Below are 22017 nucleotides of genomic sequence, written 5' to 3'. Positions count from 1 at the left end.
AACTACTGTTCGCACAGCGCTGCCCACTAGTTTAGTTTTAAATTTTTTTATACATTGTTTAAAAAATTATTAAAAAATTATTGAAAAAAATATTAATAAACGTTTGAGTCGGAGCTATTCCTGTCAGTGGTGAAATACAGGAATGGCTCCAGTCTCTGGTCGTTCGCCTGAACTGACTAAATGAGTTTAGTCAGCGGAGCTAGTCAGCAGATGACTTTTTCATCGCCGGAATATCGTCGAAAGACCTCTCTGAACAAGAAAGGCTACCTTCCCTTCGCTACACGTGAGTAACCATTTCTTGTTTGACACATCGGTGTTTTCACTCGCATTGATACTTCATTGTTCCGCTTCGAGACACGCGGTTAACAATACTCATGAGCAAGGAGTTAAGATATAACTTATTAACTTTTACTATTTTTATCATCCAATTACAGGTCGGAGCCATTCATGTATTTAGTCGCTAGTGCAATCGTATCGAGCCGCCATGTTTGTTTTGCACGTTGACTCTTTTGAAGCTCGCGCTATGTTCGCACTCAGATCTTGCGCGGTCAAAAGCCCTATGGAGCTTCCTTAAGTCTTCCATGGTGATCTTCTTTAATCAACAGGAATCACTGTGAATATTTCCTCATAGCACTCTCATCAATTCCATTTGATACGACCAGACCTGAAGTAATCTTAATTTCCAGCCAATCAGAATAAAGACCACACGTCATAGAGCTTTAACAGCCCTTGACTTAAAGTGCTGCATGGGTGGAACAGACAGGGTTGAGTGAATTAATCACTCTGCTGAGAGCCAATCAGGTTACAAGGATCACCTGAGTCTAGTAATCTTAAAATGGATGCAATAAAGTAATCAAAAGATAGCTTTAGATGCTTAATCTAAACTTTCTGGCCCATAGAAAAACCTTTACTTCTATTGTGAATGTTGTTCAATTGAAATGTGCACAATATTTTTATTTAATGATGCATTGCAAACAACAAATCTTTAAAAGACTTTGTGAAGATTTTTGAAAGCTTCTGTTCATGATGTATTTTTTAATTATTGGTGTTTATATTCAGCATTAATTATATAGAGCTCAGTAATCCTGTTAAAATTACATGAGATTTAATAATATAAATTTTCTTTGAATATATTTGACTAACTATTTCATAGGGTTTTTGTACAATATGGTAAACAGTATCACTTTTTCCTAGACACCCACACTTTAGAATTGTGTTTTTGCATGTTGAGTGATTGATTGTTTGTGATTAAACTTTTGTGCTTAGACATGCAAAGCTTGGTACAGTTTAAATTTTTAAAAATAATCATAAAATTTCCAAAACTTTTATGTACAAAATCATGTAAATCATGAAAAATGTTTTTTTTAGTTCACTTTCATCTACACTATCTTCTTTGAGCTTCTGTGATACAACAAATTACATGAACTGCTTTTTACTTCCAATAACGGCTCATTGATTTCAACAAGCCAATTATTCTAGGGCTTTCTGTGTTTTGAAACTTTGGTTGTACAGCATAGTACCCTTACTTTGTTACAGGCAGAATGCTTAAAGAATTTTGTTCAAGTAATACTGGTATATATGTCAAATGCTTTCATCTTGGTCCAATGAAGAATTGAAGATTGTACTCTTCAAAAGAACAGAAGAATCATTTGGGCATTGTAATCTGAAAGTCAAATATCTTGAATATTCCTCAACATATGAAAAGTTAAATAGTCCCTAATTTTTTAGTATTGCATATGTCTTCTATGAAAAAATAGTCTAGAAAACATAATTTATCAATTACAGCCTAAGAAAATATAACTTTACAAAGATATTAATTGAAAATAGTTTGCTGCAAACTAAACAAGTCACAGATAGAATCTCTGAAATCTGCATGCTATGCAGCAGTCTATAATATTAAAATAATTTCTGTTCCTGACTAAGCGTGACAAATTTTTCTGAACATCATAGCTCTGTTAAGTTTTTGGTGTGTCAATCAGTTGATCATCTTTTTTGAAAGGATTTTAAGATAAAGATAATGAATTATGATGTAGATTATGGGAATTAAACCCCAATTGATATTTATAATTTTAAATATGAGAATATGTGTATAAATGATTATTGCAAGTCTGGTCTTAACTTTGTGTTTCAATAGAATTGCCATACACCTCCTGCACAGGTTTGTGTCTGTTTTATTACCCCCTGGAGTCTGGATAATTTTCATTCTTTTCCAGTTAATTCTTTCATAAAGTTTAGCTTTAAAGAGACCCCCACTCTCCCCCCCTTCTTTCCATATGAACTTTCAATGACCCTCTCACCATCAGTGGTGTGCATATTTTTTGCAAAAATCTGCACAGATTTGAAATTCCTGGTACCCTTCAAAAGCAATGCTAGCAATGGATTCTTTAATTATTTTATAATTTTGTTTGATTTTGGCAGAAGATCTTTCTTGTGGCTTAAAGTCATACTTCAATGCATTTTTTATCACAGACTAAAATCTTTTTTTTAAATTCAATATTATAAATCATGGTTGTTATAAATAACTGAACAATTTTTTTCAGATGATCTGGATGATTATAAATGTTGCACTCTTTGCCTCAACATACATGAAATATGGCACAACAAAAGAGTATCATTATTTGAGGATTATTGTCAAGGTACTGTTCTATTTTGTTTAGTGATTTTTCTGACCGACAGATTTTAAGATGTCTAGGCAGGATGTTGCTTGCTGCTGTTTCATTCAGTCACAAAGTGAACCTTGGGTTCAACTTTCAAACTCCAAACTGAACATATGACAATTTAATTAGTCTCTCTAGGATTAACAGGCAATTTGATTTTGGTGTAACAAAATAACTTTTTTAAGAGCCATTTCACAATTATTAATTCCTTTTTTTGATATATTTATAAATAAGTTAATTTTTGCATCAAATTTGCATTTAGCAAACAGGTTAATGAGAAAAATCAACATTGGAAACTCTTAACAATGGTCAATTTAGAATACAGGACATTTCGCACAAAATTCTTTTCGCACAAGTCTTTTAGCACAAGTTTTGGACCGTTCGCACAATTCTTAGTGGTCATTTCGCACAATAATTATAGGTTAGAAACATCAGTATAAAAGGTATACTAATCGATACCGATTAGACATATCACCTTCACATGTCACTTTCGATAAGATCCAACGGCGAGAATGTAGACATTTATTTACGTAATAACTTCAACTAGATCGAAACGCTTGTGAACACGATCACTATTTCTTACTTGAAGAAAGGAACAAATCTTTCTCTCTTAGAAAATGTAAAGAACTCCCTAATCGAACGATTACTTCTATTACTTTTCCTTTGCTAAACGAAAAACCTTTTAGTTTTGACAGTACACCATCCCCTACAAACATACGAACATGACGACACAACGCTTATAAAGGCACAGGCGGCCCAAGCTCACGTCTCGAGAAAAAGCCAACGATGAATTCATGAACGCGTCACGCGTTGTGTGACTCGGTGTTAAGTTACGGGAGGAACCGTTGAAAATTTGAACACGTTATAAGGCATAGTATGGGGAACGACATATGGTCGATTTACAACGATAAATATTTCGAAATCTGAATATTTTACACGTAAAATCAATAAAAACTTACTCATGCCCTGTGTATCCGTCGTAGTTTCTAGCGATTTCTGCTGTTTTAAGCTTGCTTTACCATCACTGTTAACCATGTCAAAAGACGAAGTGTCAAAAGACGAATGTCGTCTTTTGACATGGATAACAGTGATGGTAAAGCAAGCTTAAAACGGCAGAAATCGCTAGAAACTTCGACGGATACACAGGGCATGAGTAAGTTTTTATTGATTTTACGTGTAAAATATTCAGATTTCGAAATATTTATCGTTATAAATCGACCATATTTCGTTCCCCGTACTATGCCTTATAACGTGTTCAAGTTTTCAACGGTTCCTCCCGTAACTTAACACCGAGTCACACAACGCGTGACGCGTTCATGAATTCATCGTTGGCTTTTTCTCGAGACGTGAGCTTGGGCCGCCTGTGGTCTAAAGACTTCGTCTTTTGACATGGTTAACAGTGATGGTAAAGCAAGCTTAAAACAGCAGAAATCGCTAGAAACTACGACGGATACACAGGGCATGAGTAAGTTTTTATTGATTTTACGTGTAAAATATTCAGATTTCGAAATATTTATCGTTGTAAATCGACCATATGTCGTTCCCCATACTATGCCTTATAACGTGTTCAAATTTTCAACGGTTCCTCCCGTAACTTAACACCGAGTCACACAACGCGTGACGCGTTCATGAATTCATCGTTGGCTTTTTCTCGAGACGTGAGCTTGGGCCGCCTATGATAAAGGACGCCATGTTGATTTCGAAAGTAATAGTCACCAATCCTCCCTCCTCTGAAGTCAAAGTAAAAACCTGCAAACTGTTTCACTTTTTATTTAAAAGGACAAAAGACCTTTTTACAAAATATCTGTGTAAATATATAAAATTCAAGTTCACGGCCATGTTGCCCGACGAATCATGCATATTTAACTCGCTACTCGGTCAAGACTCATAGAAATTTAGACCTTTCCCACATTCAAGCTATAGTACATATTTATATCTATAGTACATAGATTTCTTTATTTGTTTTGATATTAAGCTTATATGATTACTTATCGAACGGCTAGCGTATAATCTTTGAATTATTTTGAATTCTTGAAACTTTCGTGAAATCATTTGTTTACATCACGGTCGCTATGACGCTTATCGATCGATACTGAACTCTCCATCGCTTAAGCAATTGTCATTAGAATAATTTGAAAGGTTACTACTTGATAGATGTATTAAACTTTATGATCTTTACAAAGATTACAGATCGAACTTGTCTTTCTACAAGATCATTAGTTTCTACCTACATTGACACGTTCAAGTTGTCAAATCACAACATTTGCACATGCCGACATTCGATGTGAAGCACTCTCTGAATATAGAGTTATTAACGTTGAACTATTTTTGCTGTACGTATTACCAGTACGCCTAATTTTCATTATGTAACGAAGATATAAGAAGCAAGTTTTTCTATAGCTTTATTTGAGACTCTCACAGATCGATAAAACATGCTGTTTGAAGGCGATCGAACACGGAGGGAAGACTAGTGACAAGTAGCAGAGGGGCATTTTGTTGCGCATGTCTGGTAAATTTTAGTTTGATACGAGAAACCGCTGGTATGCGCCTGCGTCGGTTTCCCTTTCGAGAATCACGAAAGAAAAGAAGCAGTAAAATAAGTCGGAAAAAACAATGGTTCGAGTATTTGAGACAACCTTTCTTCTCATTTTTTCTTCTGTAACGTAGATGTAAGCGGCAAATCCTTGAAATTATTGTGTGATGTGTGGAAGGAAGTTATTTTCAGAATGCAAAAGATTGTTCGAGTCTTGTCTCGTGATTGTATGGGCGATCGATGAAGATGATGTTATTTTTGAAGGATGCAAGTGCCCTGTCGAAGAGTACAAAAGAATTGGATAGTATACTTTTATCGTGTCATTGCTATCTCAAGTTATCGGTGATCATTTGAAGTACTCGCCTTTCTGTAAGCATTTTTTAGAGCTTCAACTGTACTGCTAGTGCAGTGTACCTCCAATTTTGGCAAAAATGTAAAGTTTACAGAGGTTTATGTTTTGTTTCAAAAGTTTTTTTTTGACATGAATCACAACCGACAGGGCCGATTACCAAAATAAAAAAGGTCAATGTCGAGTAAAGAAAAGTAAGACAATGCTAATGCTAGAGATATGGTAGCTCCATCTGGTTAGAAATGGAGGAATAATTATGGATTTTATCAGAGTAAGATAAAGTCTTTTCAATCATTAGTCTCGAAAAAAAATATCATCAGATATGATCGATGATGTGGGGAAATTGTGAAAGAAAACAAGTACTACTTTGGGCTTCCAGTTGTAAGATGAATAGTTAAATCAATTATTACCCAGTGAAAATCACTATCATTTATCATTTCAACTGCACAAAAAAATCATATACACTCTTTGCAACCTTATTCTCCAACCTATTAAATTACAAGAGTTGTGTGACAATTTGATGGTCTGAAAAGACTCTTACACATGCTAAACAACAAAGAACCAGTAAGGCTGATATTTAACAATGAGGGTAAAAAAAAAAAAAAAAAAAGCCTTTTCTTTTCAGGAATAAGACTTAGTGAGGTCAGATTAAACTAATGTGAAGAGGTTTGTTGATCTCTTTATGAAAATTGATGCTTTACATCTATCAGATTTTAGAGAAATGAGACCTAAGTCAAAAGGGGACTTTGATATTGCATATTCTGCAGTAATGGGCATCAGCTTGGATGCCTATTTGCAGAAATTAATAGTTTTCAAGCCAGGGGTTTGGCTGTGCTAATTTTAAGGCAGAAAATCATAAATCAGTCGCTTAAGAAATTTTTAGCTCTGCCTGGAAGCTCAAACACTGTTATGGAACAGGACAATATTTCACCTGATCACTCCTCATATTGTTTTCCCATGAAATTTGGACAAAACTTTCAAAAAACTTTATTGGTAATTTTATAGTTGCAAAAAAAGGTATAGACACAAGTTGCATATAGCATAAGCTAGTTGAGGCAAGTTGTGTGGAGAGAACAAAAGATTGATAATTTATACCAGTAGTAAGCTTCTGGTACTAATGACATTCTCTTGAATGCCAGCTTGCCACAGCAAATGTCACACCTATCCTTTCTGTCAATAGTACTGACCATATGTAGTGGGGTCACTTCACATCTCCCTAAACAGCAGAGAACACAATAGTTAATTCCAATCATCAGTCTCAATTAAGAAATAAAAATTGAAGGATCAAGACTTATCTGGCAAAGAGAAATACAAGTCAAACTGGTTTGAAGACATTTTAACCCGAAATTCGTTTTCAAATATGACAGAAATACTGTAGTTCACATTCTAAAGAAAGAGAGTTCCAGCCCCTTGAGTAATTATTCATTTATTGTATCGCTCACCTCATGTTTTGAGAACCAGAGAAAGTTAGATAATTTTAATCTGCGAGTTTTATAGTACACTTCGACTCAAAATTCATTTCGTATGGCAGAAGTATTCTACTGAAATAAACAAGACAGAATGAAGCTGACGCCATCCGTTTCGAATAACACATGAACATGAAGAAAACGGCACCAGTTTAAACTCATGAGACAAAGCCCACGGATTTTTTTGAGGTAAATGAACTGGTTAGACCGAAGGCTAAATAAATAAACAATGAACTGACAGTGGTGAGAGATTTGGGGGCCATGTGATAAAACAAGTTCTACCGAAGTTTATCCTCTAGTTAGCCCTTCAAGCCCAAAAGGGCAATCAGAAAAATTCTCACCAAAACACAGCAAAAAAATTAGATAAAACCGCAGATGATCGAGGCAAGACTATAAACGTTGTTAAGACGCATGCCTACGTACCAAGTACAACAGACTTGGAGAGCAAAATGGCCAAAGACAGTTGTGAGCCATGACTTTGAAAATCCACCTCAACCTCCCAAAAACGAATTCGCCGAAGGTTATAGAAAGAGCAACTCAATCCTGAAGCTGGAACATTTTTTTAAGCCTTGTGTCCAATGGGACAACAAAGAGAAAGAAGATAAGATGTTATTTGAAGTGATTTGAAGCTTGGGGGCCACCTCGAACTTAACGTAATTTTATTTCAAAGTTGAAGTAAAATAAGATCAAATTGTAAACTACCTTCTATTGTCGTAACGAATATCTCACGATCGCCTCCACACATCACTTCGTGATTTATAGAAGTAAGACATCAACATCTTAAGACTAACCTTCAAGGTTTGTAGTCTCATGTGCACATCTTGATCGTCAGCAAATCAAATCTCAAACTTCAAGTTTTCGACTTTTTTTCGCGTTTTGTTCGCACTTTGATCATTAAAATATCCTCATCCGAAGAGCCAGCAAACTCCACAAGTATCCACAGAGTTAGAAATGGTAGTAAACTTGTCATACTCTTCCATCCCTCTCCAAAAAATATCACAGAAAGGTGTCGATCGCTCAGTTGAAAACCCGCAAAAGCGCGCTGAAAATATCAAAATGGCGCCGAACGCGCCGAACAAATTTTCTTGGCGCATGCGCAACAAAATGCCCCTCTGCTGTGACAAGTACTTTCGAAATCAACATGGCGTCCTCAGCATGGGTCGTCATATTTGCACGTTTGTAGTGGATGATACTGTCAAAACTAAAAGGTTTTTCGTTCAACAAAGGAAAATTTATGGATTTAGTCGTTCGAATAGGGAATTCTTTACATTTTCATAGAGAGAGATTTGTACCTTTCCTTTCTTCAAGTAAGAATAATGATCGTGTTCACGAGCATTTCGATCTATTTGAAGTTATTACGCAAATAAATGTTTACGTTCTCGCCGTCTGATCTTGTGAAGGTGAAATGTCTTATCAGTATCAATCAGTATAACTCTTATACTGATGCTTTTCACTTATAATTATTGTGCGAAATGACCACTAAAAATTGTGCGAACGGTCCAGAACTTGTGCAAAAAGACTTGTGCAAAGAGACTTGTGCGAAATGTCCGGTTATTATCCACTAAGTTAAAATAAAAACCAATTATCTCAATTTTAAATAATTATGATTTTTTTGTTCTTAGGGTGGACTCCCTTTTGCTCGAGGTGCTGCAATGGTGTTGAACTTCAACTGCATGTTAATCCTGCTATTCATGTGCCGTAATATCATCTCTCTTCTCAGAAGTAATCTCGATGTATGTTGTTTACTAGATAATAATGCAATCCAAATTTTTGTGTTTATTCTCAGGTTAACCTTAAACTCCTAAGATCTCATTAGTAATTCTCCTTACTGTCTGCTTTACAATTCTTTTGGTGTTACTTCTGAGAATTTGTTAATGGATACTTTTCTTGGTTCTCATCACTTGTCTCCTTGATTTTGTATTGATATTGTAAGGAGAAATTCTGTCTTTGTCACTCATGGGAGTTAAGGGGTTTAGCTTTGCTGCTATGTGATTGGTCAGTTTTATGTGTTATTAGTCTTACCATTGAGTTTATGTGTCATGTTTGACTTATCTTGTTTGTCCAAGAAATCTGACTCAGTCTTCACTTCAGTTCTACAATTCTTATGATGTATATATTTCTGTTCTGTCTGAGTATTTTGTATTGGATCAACTTATAATCAATCTAATTGATACTTCTCTTTTTTTTATCTAACTGTGCAAAGTAGAGTACAAATAATATGGAAATAGAGTATAAATATCCTATCATATTGTGCAGTGGTTATTTTGTACTGTAAAAAAAACTGTTTCACTGGTGAGCTGAGCAGGCCAAGCTTCTCTCTTCACTTTACTTTTCCCAACTTGTGAAAAATGAGCAGAAACACTTGACAGGAAAAGAAGAAATTGGATAATTAATGACTTATTAGAAGTTTTGGTGTGTATAAAGTATTGCTTGGTATTTTTAATCAACATTTCTATTTTGACAGGTCCTATAGGCTCATCAAAATATGGCCCAACTTGTAAAATACTCAGTGATTCTACATACCAAAACATATTAAGATATATTTATTCTCATTACTTGTCTACTTGATACTGTGTTGACATTTTAAGGAAGATTATTCTGTCTTGGTTACTCATGGGAGTTAAAGCATAAACAGAATTCTCATTTTCCTAGTGTGGTTGGTGTGGAAGTATCATTAGCCTTTTGGACAAGAATATAACTTTCCATAAGTACTGTGCTTACACAATCTGCTTTTTCACTGGTGAGTGAATTGTATGATAACAAATCCTTTATCCAGAGGATATTCATGGGATATTTATGTGTAATGACTATAGATTGAATATGTTGGCAAATATTGACAGAGATTAATCATAACTTCCTTATGTGGTATAGTTTCTTGTCAGGGGTATTTTCCCCAGAGCTGGTATATTCTATGTTCATTGTGATAATCAAGTCCAATTGCTCTAGTTTTCATTAGTTTTTATCAAAACTCAGTTGAAGAGCACTTCTAAATTGCATCTAGTTACTTCATTGCTAAAAGTCAATTAAACTGAAAGCAAGAATAACTGGAAGAGAATTGTTTTATGGAAGAGAATATTATTGTAAATGATGATGCCTTCTCTTTCATTAAAAAATTGATTAAAATATTTTTGCTTAATTTGTTTCTTGTTTACAGTGGTTCACATATGTGGCCAATGTTTCAACTTGACAAACCTTGTTGAGAGCCAATCAAAGCCGGACACAGAGATTGAAAAGCATCTGAGTCAGTTGGATGACCCTTGGCTAAATCCTATCAGAGAATCTGGAGTTGTAAGTTGAAAGTAATTATTTGATATTGAAATCTGCAACTTATTGGAGATAATGAATTTTTTGAAATGAAATTATGGCTGTATCATGTAAGGCAAAGGTATGATTGAGCTTTAATCCGTTAATCCCAAAATAAAATCAGTAATTCTCCTGACTGGCTGCTTTACATTCCCTTGTAAATAAGACAGGAGAATTTGATGTTTTGTCAAGGTAGCACCCTATGATGAGCTTGTCTGTTCTCATAACTTGTTTGCAAGATAACGTATTTGAATTGCAATGAGAAGTTACATCTAATATGGGAATCACTTTGATCAATTAACATAATATATGATTAATACATTAATTGTTTTCATTTGTTATTTGACAAAAGCAAGTTGAATTATTTCAGTATTTTTTTTATCTCAATAATTGTAATAAGGTATGTTTTGAGGGTATTGTTTTTTTTTATCCATAGGATCCTGTATCAGGGTTGTTTCAGACAGGTATGAGAAAATGGTAGTTGTGAGATTAATTTACTAATCAGATTGAAATAAAAGAAAAAGAAACAGTCTGACAGTATTGGGCACTTGAAAATAATGTTTTCCTTTTTAATGCAGTGGCTGGGATTACAGGTGTGGTGATGACATTGTCATTAATTCTCATAATGTCATCAGCAACTGAATTGATAAGGTTTGCTTTTGATTAATATTTAAAATTGACTTTTTTTAAGCTTTTTGAGAATTTTTGTATTGATGAAGGAGCAGTTTTTTTTTTTAACTCAGCTTTTTATATTGTGCATCAATCTGTTGTGTGGGCCTATATAGACATGGATTTTCCCCTTAAGAGCAGCTGTGGTTTACTTCTGATCAGATATATTGATTAAAAAATTTATGTCACATCAATTGAAGTCTTTACAAAAAGTTCTGTTGCATAATCATTAAAAATTCAAGTTCTTTCTAATAAAGTAAACAGGAAGTGTCACTGTTTGATGTGGTGTTTATATTCTTCTATGCAGGAGATCCTACTTTGAGACTTTTTGGTTCACTCACCATTTGTTTGTTGTCTTCTTTGGCTGCCTTGTTGTGCATGGCACTGGGTAATTACTCATTTTATTGTGTCAGTAATTATATAATCAATGAAAAATTTAAGGAATTAATATCAGATATGAAATAATCTTAACATTTTCTGCGCTTTGAAAAAATCAAAATTGTCCACCTACTATCAGCGTTAAAATTTATTAAGTAGATGGCTCTTGTTTTCTCAAGACACTCTGTTCCAGTTATGATATAGAAAGTAATTCCTGTATGTAATTACCCAGTGCTAAGCACTGGGTAGTTACTAATTTTATTGCTGGTAGTAATTGTATAATTAATGAAAAATTTAAGGAATTATTATCAGATCTGAAGTAATCTTAACATTTTCTGAGATTTTAAAACCTCAAAATTGTCTACCTACCAGTAGCTTTAAAATTTATTAAGTAGATGGCTCTTGTTTGCTCAAGACACTCTGTTCCAGTTATGATTTGGAAAGTAATTCCTGTATGGGAAGCTTCAAATTTTGTTGTCTTCCTTATTAAATCCTTTAAATGTGTTGGCCTCCATCAAATAAATGGTTAAAGAGTAAAAGTAGGTCTCTGTTAATTGCTAGTTATTCAGTTAAGTGAGGAAAATGTTGTAAAAGATTATGATAGTGCCCCTAGTTTCCCTTTAAAAAATTTAAAAGGGGCCTTTGGGAGGGGAGGGGGGGGAGTGAGTTTTATGAACCAAGTAAGGTGTTACAGCCAAAAGCTCATCTCAAGTTCTGTATTATCAACTGACTCCGAGTATCACTCACCCTTCCTGGATGGGATGCTATTTCAGAGAAATTAAACACCCCCCCTAGTGGGTGTCTCAATGCACTACTCATTTATACCCTTGCTTATAAGGCAAGAGGCACTGTAAAAGTAGAATGCTAATTCCTTAAGAACACAACACCATGGCATAGTCATGGATTAAACTCTCTTACTTTTTATCCTGCTCATTGGACTAAAAGAACAGAGATGCTACTTGTGAATAATATCTACAGGATTTTTTAGTAGACTCCCCTTTGATGGTTTAGAGATTTGACTGAAATCTTTTTCTTATTCAATTAATTAGTGAGCCTTTTTAGTATGTATAGTTCTCATGAATCACTCGAACTTTTTTTTGTAGGGATCTTCTGCGTTATCAAACTAACGTGGATGAGCATGATCCAGAGATCTGTGATAATGTAAATTATTGGAAAAATCATTCAACCAGCTGCTACAAATTCAGACCACAGCTAAAAGCATCTGGAACAATGGTACCATTACTTCCTTTTTAAAACTATTTACCTCATAATTGACACCCTCTACATGAAGCTTAAAAACAGCAATCTGCTCTGAATCCACATAATCTGACTGGTACTCAAGACAATGGCCAATTTGTGATGCTGAACTGATTATAAGTTTGTGATAATGGACAATTTTGAATTTGTTTAGACTTGGAAGTTTGTGATTTTCCCCATGATCCTGTATGGTGCTGAACGGTTACTCAGAATATACAGATCATTTCAGCAGGTGACAATTCTTAAGGTGAGATCATATGTCAAAGAATGTAATTTTATTATTGATGATTACTTTTAGCATCCATTCAATTCATTTGAACTATTTACCATTTGACTCATGTCTAATGAATAAATGTAAAATGCTCGACTAAATCAGGTGTACAACATCATGCATTTAATGACAAATGAAATTGAAAGTTAGAGTTGTAATGTGTCCAACAATAAGTAGTAAGGATTCTTGATATATAGTTATAACTTTTCTACTATCATTTAGTATCCATTCTTTTTTGAAGATATATTCTCTTCTAAATAATTTCTTATTTTGTTAGGTAATAAAACATCCATCTAGGGTGCTTGAAATTCAGATGAAGAAGGATGGATTTAGATGTGAAGCAGGACAGGTAAAAGATGCCATTTGAACTTATTATGAACAACTTGATTTGACTTAATGAGTTTCTTCTGAACCAGCCTTTGATTCTACTAACTCTGTAGTGACTGAGCTTTATTTAATGCCCTACTTATTTCTGTTCTAGTACATTTTTCTGAAGTGTCCTAAGATCTCACATCTGGAATGGCATCCTTTTACTTTAACATCTGTAAGTATGAATTTACAGAACTTGATTGCTTTTTCAAGAACTTTAATTAAGTGATTGTGTATTGTCACAAAGGATTGTATTTTTTTTGTCTCACTGCACTCTGAGATTGGTCAGAAAGAAAAATTTGCTTTTGTCTCTACCAGTCTGATACACAATTTTTTATGTTAATCTGAAATCAACTCATTATGGTTTAACTCTCCTTCACTTGAGTCCATTTGCATGCAATTTCTTTGGTTTCCCTGCTCGTATATCATTTGACAGCTAGTTGATCATTGAAAATAATCATGAGGAATTTGTCGTGAAAGGACTGTTAACAGTGGTATGGCTACTGACGTTGTGGCAACCTTAGAGGGTTTCATTGTCAGATTCAAGTGAATGACAATGATTCTGGCTTCAAATAATAAGTTTGACTCATTCACTGACAACCATTTTTTGTGGAACTTGTCCTTGACACTCATATTTATCATTTTTTATTGGTTATTAATGTACTCTCAAGAGTCTAAATGCATGCATACATGTGTGACATTCTTTTGTTACTCAGTGATGAGGTTTAAAATATATTTTTTTTAAGCTTAGAGTCAGGTTTTCATGAAATAACATCTCTTTTCTAGGCCCCTGAGGAGTCCTACTTCAGTGTTCATATTAGAAATGCTGGTGATTGGACAGGTAGATACAATTAAAATAGAACCTTTATCTTTTAGTTAGAATGCATGAAAAGGCATTGCACAGAATGTTTTCTTCCACTTACAAAATAAATCTCCCAATCTCTTGTAATAAATATGTATTTTGGCAACTTCAGGTTTTACTTTCTCCACCAAATAATAATCTTGATGGAGATATTAGATATAATCTAAAATTGGACACCTTTCCAGACTTCAGATTTCCAAAGGTTGGCATCTTTGGGTTAGTTTACAAATTTAATGTCAGTAATCATTTTTACTTTCTTGTACACTTTTCTTTATTTATACTGTGCTTCTTTTAATTGACATTTGTGTATTATTTAGACAGTCTACACAGAGAGTTTGGAGCAAATGACAGTGGAATGAAAGATATAAGCTCCTGTCCAAGGTTATGAATGCAACTTTTTTTTTAAGTATTTGAATCTTAAATTTGACAGTGTGCATACTTTTTATATGCATTAATACTTGATGATAGGTTGGCATGAGATCTGATCTTTTTAGGATCCTTGCTGTTAGTTGATTCGTGATTTTTCTCGCCCTGGCACCAAATAAGTAATTAACCCTTTGAACACTTAAGAGTGACTCTAATTCATCCTGAATCAAACATTAAGGTCGCTAGCAAAAGGAAGATATCACCAATTATAGACTGAAGCTTTTGATTGTTAATTAAACAAATTCTCCTCATCAACACCTGAGGAAATGTATAGAGAACAGTATGAAAAATATGCAAACTGATGTCAGGGTGTTAAGGGTTAAGAGCCAAAGTTTTCTCAAAGAGGGACCATACTGAAGAATCTGTTTGATATTTTCTTCCTCTAGTTTGGCTGTTGATGGCCCTTTTGGAACATCAAGCACTGTAAGAGGCTCTAATTTTTTGTGATGTTGGTTATAGCAGAGGTAGATCCAGGCTATTTCTTAGAATGAGGTGTACCTCTGAGGAATGATGCAGAATACAAGGAAGGGGGGGAACCCCTTGTACCATTTCGGTAGATCCACCCCTGCAGAAGGAATGGCTGCCATCTGAACACATTGAACAATATTTTTTCACCTTTTCACTTTTTTTTTTCATAACAGCTGTCATTTATTTGAGATATAATTGTATGCTTGTCTCTTTGTTTATATTATTATTTTTGGATTTGTTTAGGATGTGTTCAAATATGATGTCGTAATGTGTATTGGGGCTGGTATTGGAGTAACTCCCTTTGCATCAATATTGAAATCAGTATGGTAAGTACCTTTTTAATGGTGAAAGATTTTATACCCTTTGTTATTCTCTGATTCAGCTGATAAATTTTGTCCAACTCTCAATGCATCTTAGTTTAATTACATCCTCTCTTGGTTTTGTTCAGTCTTTTCTGTTTTCTGTTTCTGTTTATCATTCAATTGTATAACTACTCTTTTCATTCAAAAACAGCAATGGTCATCTTTTGTTTTACATAAAGTATGCATTCTTTGACTATGGATATAGTTATTTAACAGTGACTGTTAAAATTAAATTTAGTCTCTTCTTGCTACAGGTATCGTCAAAACAAAGGTCATTCTGACCTTAAGATCAAGAAGATATATTTTTTCTGGATCTGCAGAGATGAAAAGGCCTTTGAATGGTTCAGAGACCTTTTAAGGCATTTGGAAATTCAGGTAAAGAAAACTTAAATAACTTAAATCACTCCTGTCATATAGATGACTATACATGCTTGTGAAACTTAGATTATTCAAAACATTTGGAGTTAGAAGATCTCCTTTGAGGTAAATTACAAAATGCATACTCCTTCACCTTAAATTTCAGATGGAAGAAATGAATAGGAAGAACTTTGTGGAACATCACATATATCTCACAGGATGGGATACTAACTTGGTAAGACAACTTTAAATAAATGAGCAGGCTTGAAATATGTATTGTAATTATTATTTAAACTAGGGTTTGGTATTTAGTTGATATAAATTATCTTTGCTATTTCGTGCTTTGAAAATTTTGTTAAGGGGAAGGTAGAGTCTAAGGAATATGTTAATCTGTTTTTGCCAGGTATATTTTTGCAACTAGAAGAATGGACTTAGTTGAGGTTTAATGTTCATCTTATGCTGCTGGGCTTATTCAGGTCTTTTTCTAGGCAAATACAACTTATGGAGTCTATGGCATCCTCCCTCCCAGTGATTTACACTGTATTTACATGATATACACTTTATTTACATGATATACACTTTGCATCATTTTCTTTCCCTCCCCATAGGGCCCAAAAAAAGATTGAGATGTAATATTTAACATGTAGCTATCATGTGGGTTTTAGAAAGAAAGCAATCATGAATTACCTGTTCATTTCAGGCAATTCAGTCAATTCTACATCAGGGTGAAAAAGACAACATAACACATTTGGATGCTAAGACACAGTATGGCAGACCAGAGTGGAGCAAGATATTTAAGAATATTGGGGAGAAACACAAAGGGTGAGTGACAGTATTGGGAAGTTTAGGAGTAGGCTGCAACAGTGAACTGAAATGTCAGCAACAGTTAACTGAAATGTCAACAACAGTGAACTGAAATGTGAAGCAAAAGAGCTATGGAAATCAAGAGTTGTTGGCAGATATAGCTGTCTTAAGATAAGCTACTAAAGTTTTACAGTATCTAAATTACTCTTTTCTAGTCTCATTGCACATCAGTTACTTCAACCAGCTTGTTAACTAGAAAAAGCACAGCTCCACTTTTTTTGTAGTCCAAAGAGCTGAAGTGGTGAACTGATAGTAACAATATTTCCTTCTTTGTTGTAGGACAGAAATTGGGGTCTTTTTCTGTGGACCAAGTGGTTTATCACATGTGTTACACAAAAAAGCCAACCAGTATAGTAATCCAAGTACAGGAGTCAAGTTTTGTTACAACAAAGAAAATTTCTAATTTTTTGGAAGAATGCAGACTATAGTTTGTAGTCAGCTTCTTATTTGACTGAGCACTTAAATTGAATATTAACACCTTGATATATTTCTATCTTGCAAAACTATCTGGTAATCAATAAAGGGGTAAGTTTCTAAAGAAACTGTGGTGCTGCGTCGGTGGGAGAGTATAGCAGGTAATTTAGTGTTAACAACTGGGTTGAAAACGTAAATTAGCCACCGTAAAGGGTAAAAAAGCTGACGTTTCGAGCGTTAGCTTTTTTACCCTTTACGGTGGCTAATTTACGTTTTCAACCCAGTTGTTAACACTAAATTACCTGCTATCTGGTAATCAACATTATTAATCCTTTAACCCCCAGAAGTGATTTGCGTAACTTCTCCCAACAATATCCATACATTATCCAACAAACAGGTAATGAGATAACTCAAATTTATCAGTTAGAGATTGTAATCATGATGTAACACCAAATTATTGTAACTAAATTACAAGGAAATGTGTTACAGCCAGATAGGAGAATTAACAACTAGATCTTGGGAGTTAAAGGGTTAATATAAACAACTGTGACTAGTATCTTATTTCTCCTTACAATATCACTCCTGAATCAAATATTAAGCTAGGTCTGAGAATAAAGGAAATGATGACTAACTAAAGAAACTTTTGATTATTCATCAAATTCTCCTTGTCACCATCTCAGGGAATGTATAGAGCACAGTATAGAGAAAAAGCATACTGATGCATTAAGGTTTTAAGGGTTTATGATGAATTTAGATGTATTAAAAAAAAGGAAACTCTTCTCATTTCTTTTAAAGGAATAATGAAATCCTTATACATTTATGGCACCTTAGGCCCCTATGTACTTTGAGAGGGGAGATACCATCACTATAAAATTTACCAAAACCAGTAAAAAATACTTTTTGGGCAAGGACATATTATTGCCACCTTTTAAGAATTTACAAACAGAGAAAAAGACTTTTTGAGCACACTGATTGGCTTTTAACTTAAGTAAAAAAAATTAGTTTAGGACTTAAGGTATAGAAAATATATATTTGTAAAAAAATGAGCTTAGGACTTTAGGTACAGAAAATATGTATTTGATGTTTAATTGGAATATACACAAGCAGTGATTAGCAATTATTCAGGAAAGTAGAAGCACATATCCACCACTTTCACCTAAAACTGAGGTGAATAAATCACTTGAGAACCAGAAAATTACTTGCAGTATTTTTATCAACATATCACAAAATATTCAGAAATGAAACTCTTAATGGACACTTCAATATTCTGCTGCTTGGAGGTGAATAGTACCTGCTAATCACCTCTGAGGAAGCCAATCTGCTTATGAAAAAAAAATCATCATTCACCTGCTAGGTATTCACTAGTATAATTTATTATTAATGTACATTAGACTTATTATGAAAATCATGATTAGTCGAGAGCATTCAAATGATGTACTGACAGTGAAGTTGACTTGATAAATGCAATATCTACAGCAGATATTACCTTTGTTTTATCAAGTTCAAATTATGCCTAGTTTCTAAGCCCCTTGTCTTTGTAGTGTTCTCAAACTTTTGCCAAGTCAGAGAGAAGTGTCATTTGCAAATTGTTTCAAAAATGTAATCATAAAACAATCATTAAATTTGGACTTTACATGATATCATTATCAAACTCATCCAATAATTGCTTCTTGTTCACCCCATTGGCACAAAAATTGGTCGATATTTACTTTGACACTCACCTCCACAGTAAAGGTATTTGTTTCTCTGACGGAATTTGGAACAGACACCCCTATTTAAATAATCCATATGCCAGTTACCATGAAAATTTAAATGTTATATCAAATAGGAAATTGCACTGCTGTTAGATGTAGCAAGGAAACTTTACTAAACAATGGTGCAAGATTTTTAAATCTTTATAATTAATTTTTGAAGTTGTAACAAATATTGACCAAACCCCAAAACTTAAAACAAGTTTATTAGAAAGTGTATTAAATGATACCTACCAATATCTCACTGGTGTATACCGGTAGCTCATAATTCTCATGACTGGTGTGCTTTTAATGTTGTGTATTGGATGCAGAGTAGACCATGACAACTTTTAATTGATGAACAGATTACTTTCACTCTTTCACTTACTATGTAATTCAAACAAAACTAAAATCATACAGAATCTCTGATCCATCACATCCCAAGGAAATATTAAACTATACAAGAAGCAACATTGTATACAGTTTACTGATACCTTTGAAATTTTTGTTGAAAAAAAATTGAAAGCTCATTTCTCTGTGGGAAAATTTCATCCTTCCTAGCTTTCTCTAAGTGACTCAATTCACCCCCACTTTATCCTTGATCTTAAGGGTCCACAACAGTCATGGACAAATACCATGAAAGATGTTCCAAACTGGTCATTCAAATTATTGTTCAAATCTGTTGCTCTTCCTCAAGTCATTTGCAAGAAAAAGAAGATAGAATTAGCATCTGGGGAGCACACTCATGGTTACTTAGAGGAAGGTTCCCATTCATAACAGGGTTCTTCCTCTTTGCTACTGCAAAATGTACAAAACAGAGCCTTGGGTGTTGACTTTGAAAAATGAACTGAACTGGAAAACAAACTTGCTATGCACACCCAGCCAAGCTATCATTCAAAAATTTAAAGACAAGTTCAAGGTCACCTACACACTCAGATGCTCAAAATAACAGACCAAGACTAATACCTAATAAATTTGTAAGGCAAGGTTGACAAATGAAGGGGTAAGTTTCTAGAAGAACTGTGGTGCTATGTTGGTGGTAGAGTATAGCAGGTAATTAAGCGTTAACAACTGAGTTAGAAGGTTAGGCCTTACTTGAACTCAACGTACAAGTACTGGTAAAATTACAGCACCAACTCAAACATACTAAGCGGAACGGAAACGGCATATTTGAAGGAAGCCCTCACCAGAGAGAGATTGCTTAATGGACCAGGTCTGATAAATTGCACTCAGCTAATTCTTGCTCTTGATTTTCAAAAGTAGAATTTTTTAACTGGGAAAACCTGTAGCTCTGTGAAGCTTCAATACAACCACCTAATGCTTAGGTACACTACACATGTTCACATCAACAAAACTTTATTAGGCATTGACTTAAATCTTCTTACAGTTTTTGGACCTCTCCAAAGTTAGACTAAGCAAAAATGTTATTGTAACCTGTTTATAATAATTAACTGAAACGATGCAAAAAAGAAAATTTTACCCTACAAAAAAAAGTGGATAATTTTTGCCTTAAGCAGTTTTTAAAACAATCAAATAGTAAGAGCAAAGTTCAGGGATGTTACTGTCCACCTCTCAGACGCAACACCAAATGAAGAGTTGACTCTTTTTGTATGTTGTAGTCGCTCAGAGTGCGGCCATCTTCAAGTTGCTTGCCAGCAAAAATCAATCTCTGCTGGTCTGGAGGAATACCCTCTTTATCCTGGATTTTGGTCTTCACATTCTCAATGGAGTCGCTGGGTTCAACCTCAAGGGTGATGGTTTTTCCTGTCAAGGTTTTGACAAAGATTTGCATGCCACCACGCAGGCGCAACACAAGGTGGAGGGTTGACTCCTTCTGGATGTTGTAGTCACTCAGGGTACGACCATCTTCTAACTGCTTTCCAGCAAAGATCAACCTCTGTTGGTCTGGAGGGATGCCTTCTTTATCTTGAATCTTGGTTTTAACATTCTCAATGGAGTCGCTGGGTTCAACCTCCAGGGTGATGGTTTTGCCTGTTAGGGTCTTGACAAAGATCTGCATGCCACCACGCAGACGTAGCACAAGATGGAGGGTTGACTCCTTCTGGATGTTGTAGTCACTCAGGGTACGACCATCTTCTAACTGCTTTCCAGCAAAGATCAATCTCTGCTGATCTGGTGGGATGCCCTCTTTATCCTGGATCTTTGTTTTGACATTCTCAATCGAGTCGCTGGGCTCTACTTCAAGCGTGATCGTTTTTCCGGTTAAGGTCTTGACGAAGATCTGCATGCCTCCACGCAGACGCAAAACAAGATGAAGGGTGGATTCTTTTTGGATATTGTAGTCACTCAGTGTGCGGCCATCTTCCAACTGTTTACCGGCGAAAATCAACCTCTGTTGGTCGGGTGGGATACCCTCTTTGTCCTGGATTTTTGTCTTGACATTTTCGATCGAGTCGCTGGGCTCGACTTCGAGCGTGATTGTTTTGCCTGTGAGGGTTTTGACGAAAATCTGCATTCCTCCTCTTAGACGCAACACCAAATGAAGGGTTGATTCTTTCTGGATGTTGTAGTCACTCAGGGTGCGGCCATCTTCTAACTGTTTGCCAGCAAATATCAATCTTTGCTGATCGGGTGGAATGCCTTCTTTGTCCTGGATCTTTGTTTTGACGTTTTCGATGGAGTCGCTGGGCTCGACTTCGAGTGTGATTGTCTTGCCTGTGAGGGTTTTGACGAAAATCTGCATTCCTCCTCTTAAACGCAACACCAGATGAAGGGTTGATTCTTTCTGGATGTTGTAGTCACTCAAAGTGCGGCCATCTTCCAATTGTTTGCCGGCGAAAATCAACCTTTGTTGATCAGGAGGGATTCCTTCTTTGTCTTGAATCTTTGTCTTCACATTTTCAATGGAGTCGCTCGGCTCAACCTCAAGCGTGATGGTTTTTCCCGTCAGAGTTTTCACAAATATCTGCATTCCACCTCTCAGACGAAGAACCAGGTGAAGAGTAGACTCTTTTTGGATGTTGTAATCACTTAGGGTTCGGCCGTCTTCGAGTTGCTTGCCAGCGAAAATGAGACGCTGTTGATCGGGCGGGATGCCTTCTTTGTCTTGGATTTTCGTCTTCACATTTTCGATACTATCGCTCGGTTCAACTTCCAGAGTGATAGTCTTCCCGGTTAAGGTCTTCACAAAGATCTGCATTTCGATTTTTTAGGGTTAACTTCAATTTTTCCACTGTTAAGCGACGTAAAATCTTTCTCTTGAAATTTCAGAAAGGAATGGCGTCGAAGGAAATGGGCGCTTTCTTTACGCTTCAGTATCGT

At 35.1% G+C, this 22017-nt stretch overlaps 2 protein-coding genes and 1 long non-coding RNA gene across 4 annotated transcripts; 1 reads left to right on the top strand and 2 right to left on the bottom strand.

The window, feature by feature from the left end:
- The first annotated feature begins 268 nt into the window (after positions 1–268).
- Positions 269–17448, top strand: LOC149041693 (NADPH oxidase 2-like). The gene is made up of 21 exons (XM_089213874.1): positions 269–283; positions 2541–2636; positions 8628–8738; positions 9658–9745; positions 10160–10293; positions 10745–10772; positions 10887–10959; positions 11285–11365; positions 12459–12588; positions 12767–12859; positions 13161–13232; positions 13365–13427; positions 14039–14093; positions 14432–14495; positions 14927–14963; positions 15252–15334; positions 15625–15745; positions 15894–15962; positions 16428–16549; positions 16871–17109; positions 17326–17448. The coding sequence occupies exons 2-20, from the start codon at positions 2541–2543 to the stop codon at positions 16992–16994; spliced, it is 1644 nt and encodes a 547-aa protein (XP_089070000.1). The 5' UTR covers positions 269–283; the 3' UTR covers positions 16995–17109; positions 17326–17448.
- LOC149041694 (uncharacterized) lies at positions 6503–8122 on the bottom strand. Of its 2 annotated transcripts, XR_016188940.1 has the most exons (3): positions 7797–8102; positions 7429–7501; positions 6503–6755 (listed from the first exon to the last, which is right to left on the bottom strand). It is a non-coding gene; the product is annotated as an uncharacterized LOC149041694 (long non-coding RNA). The 2 variants fall into 2 exon arrangements; XR_016188941.1 differs by lacking the exon at positions 7429–7501 and having other exon boundaries at positions 7797–8122.
- A 2626-nt stretch (positions 17449–20074) lies between the features above and the next one.
- On the bottom strand, positions 20075–21807 carry LOC113671792 (polyubiquitin-C). Its single transcript, XM_027188046.2, has one exon. It carries the CDS (start codon positions 21665–21667, stop codon positions 20294–20296), a length of 1374 nt encoding a protein of 457 aa, XP_027043847.2. The 5' UTR covers positions 21668–21807; the 3' UTR covers positions 20075–20293.
- Positions 21808–22017: the final 210 nt, after the last annotated feature.

The sequence above is a fragment of the Pocillopora damicornis genome, chromosome 8, assembly GCF_964200805.1.
Source record: "Pocillopora damicornis chromosome 8, jaPocDami1.2, whole genome shotgun sequence".
NCBI lineage: Eukaryota > Metazoa > Cnidaria > Anthozoa > Scleractinia > Pocilloporidae > Pocillopora > Pocillopora damicornis.
Note: the sequence above shows the minus strand (reverse complement) of the source record. Positions and strands in the feature narration are given on the sequence as shown.

Bases quoted from the DNA above. Each gene is read 5' to 3' on its own strand.
- LOC149041693 (XM_089213874.1), top strand. From the start codon at position 2,541: ATGATCTGGATGATTATAAATGTTGCACTCTTTGCCTCAACATACATG. The intron at 10,960-11,284 runs GTTTGCTTTTGA...TCTTCTATGCAG, and splicing joins TCAGCAACTGAATTGATAAG to GAGATCCTACTTTGAGACTT. The intron at 13,428-14,038 runs GTAAGTATGAAT...TCTCTTTTCTAG, and splicing joins ATCCTTTTACTTTAACATCT to GCCCCTGAGGAGTCCTACTT.
- LOC113671792 (XM_027188046.2), bottom strand. From the start codon at position 21,667: ATGCAGATATTTGTGAAAACTCTGACGGGAAAAACCATCACGCTTGAG.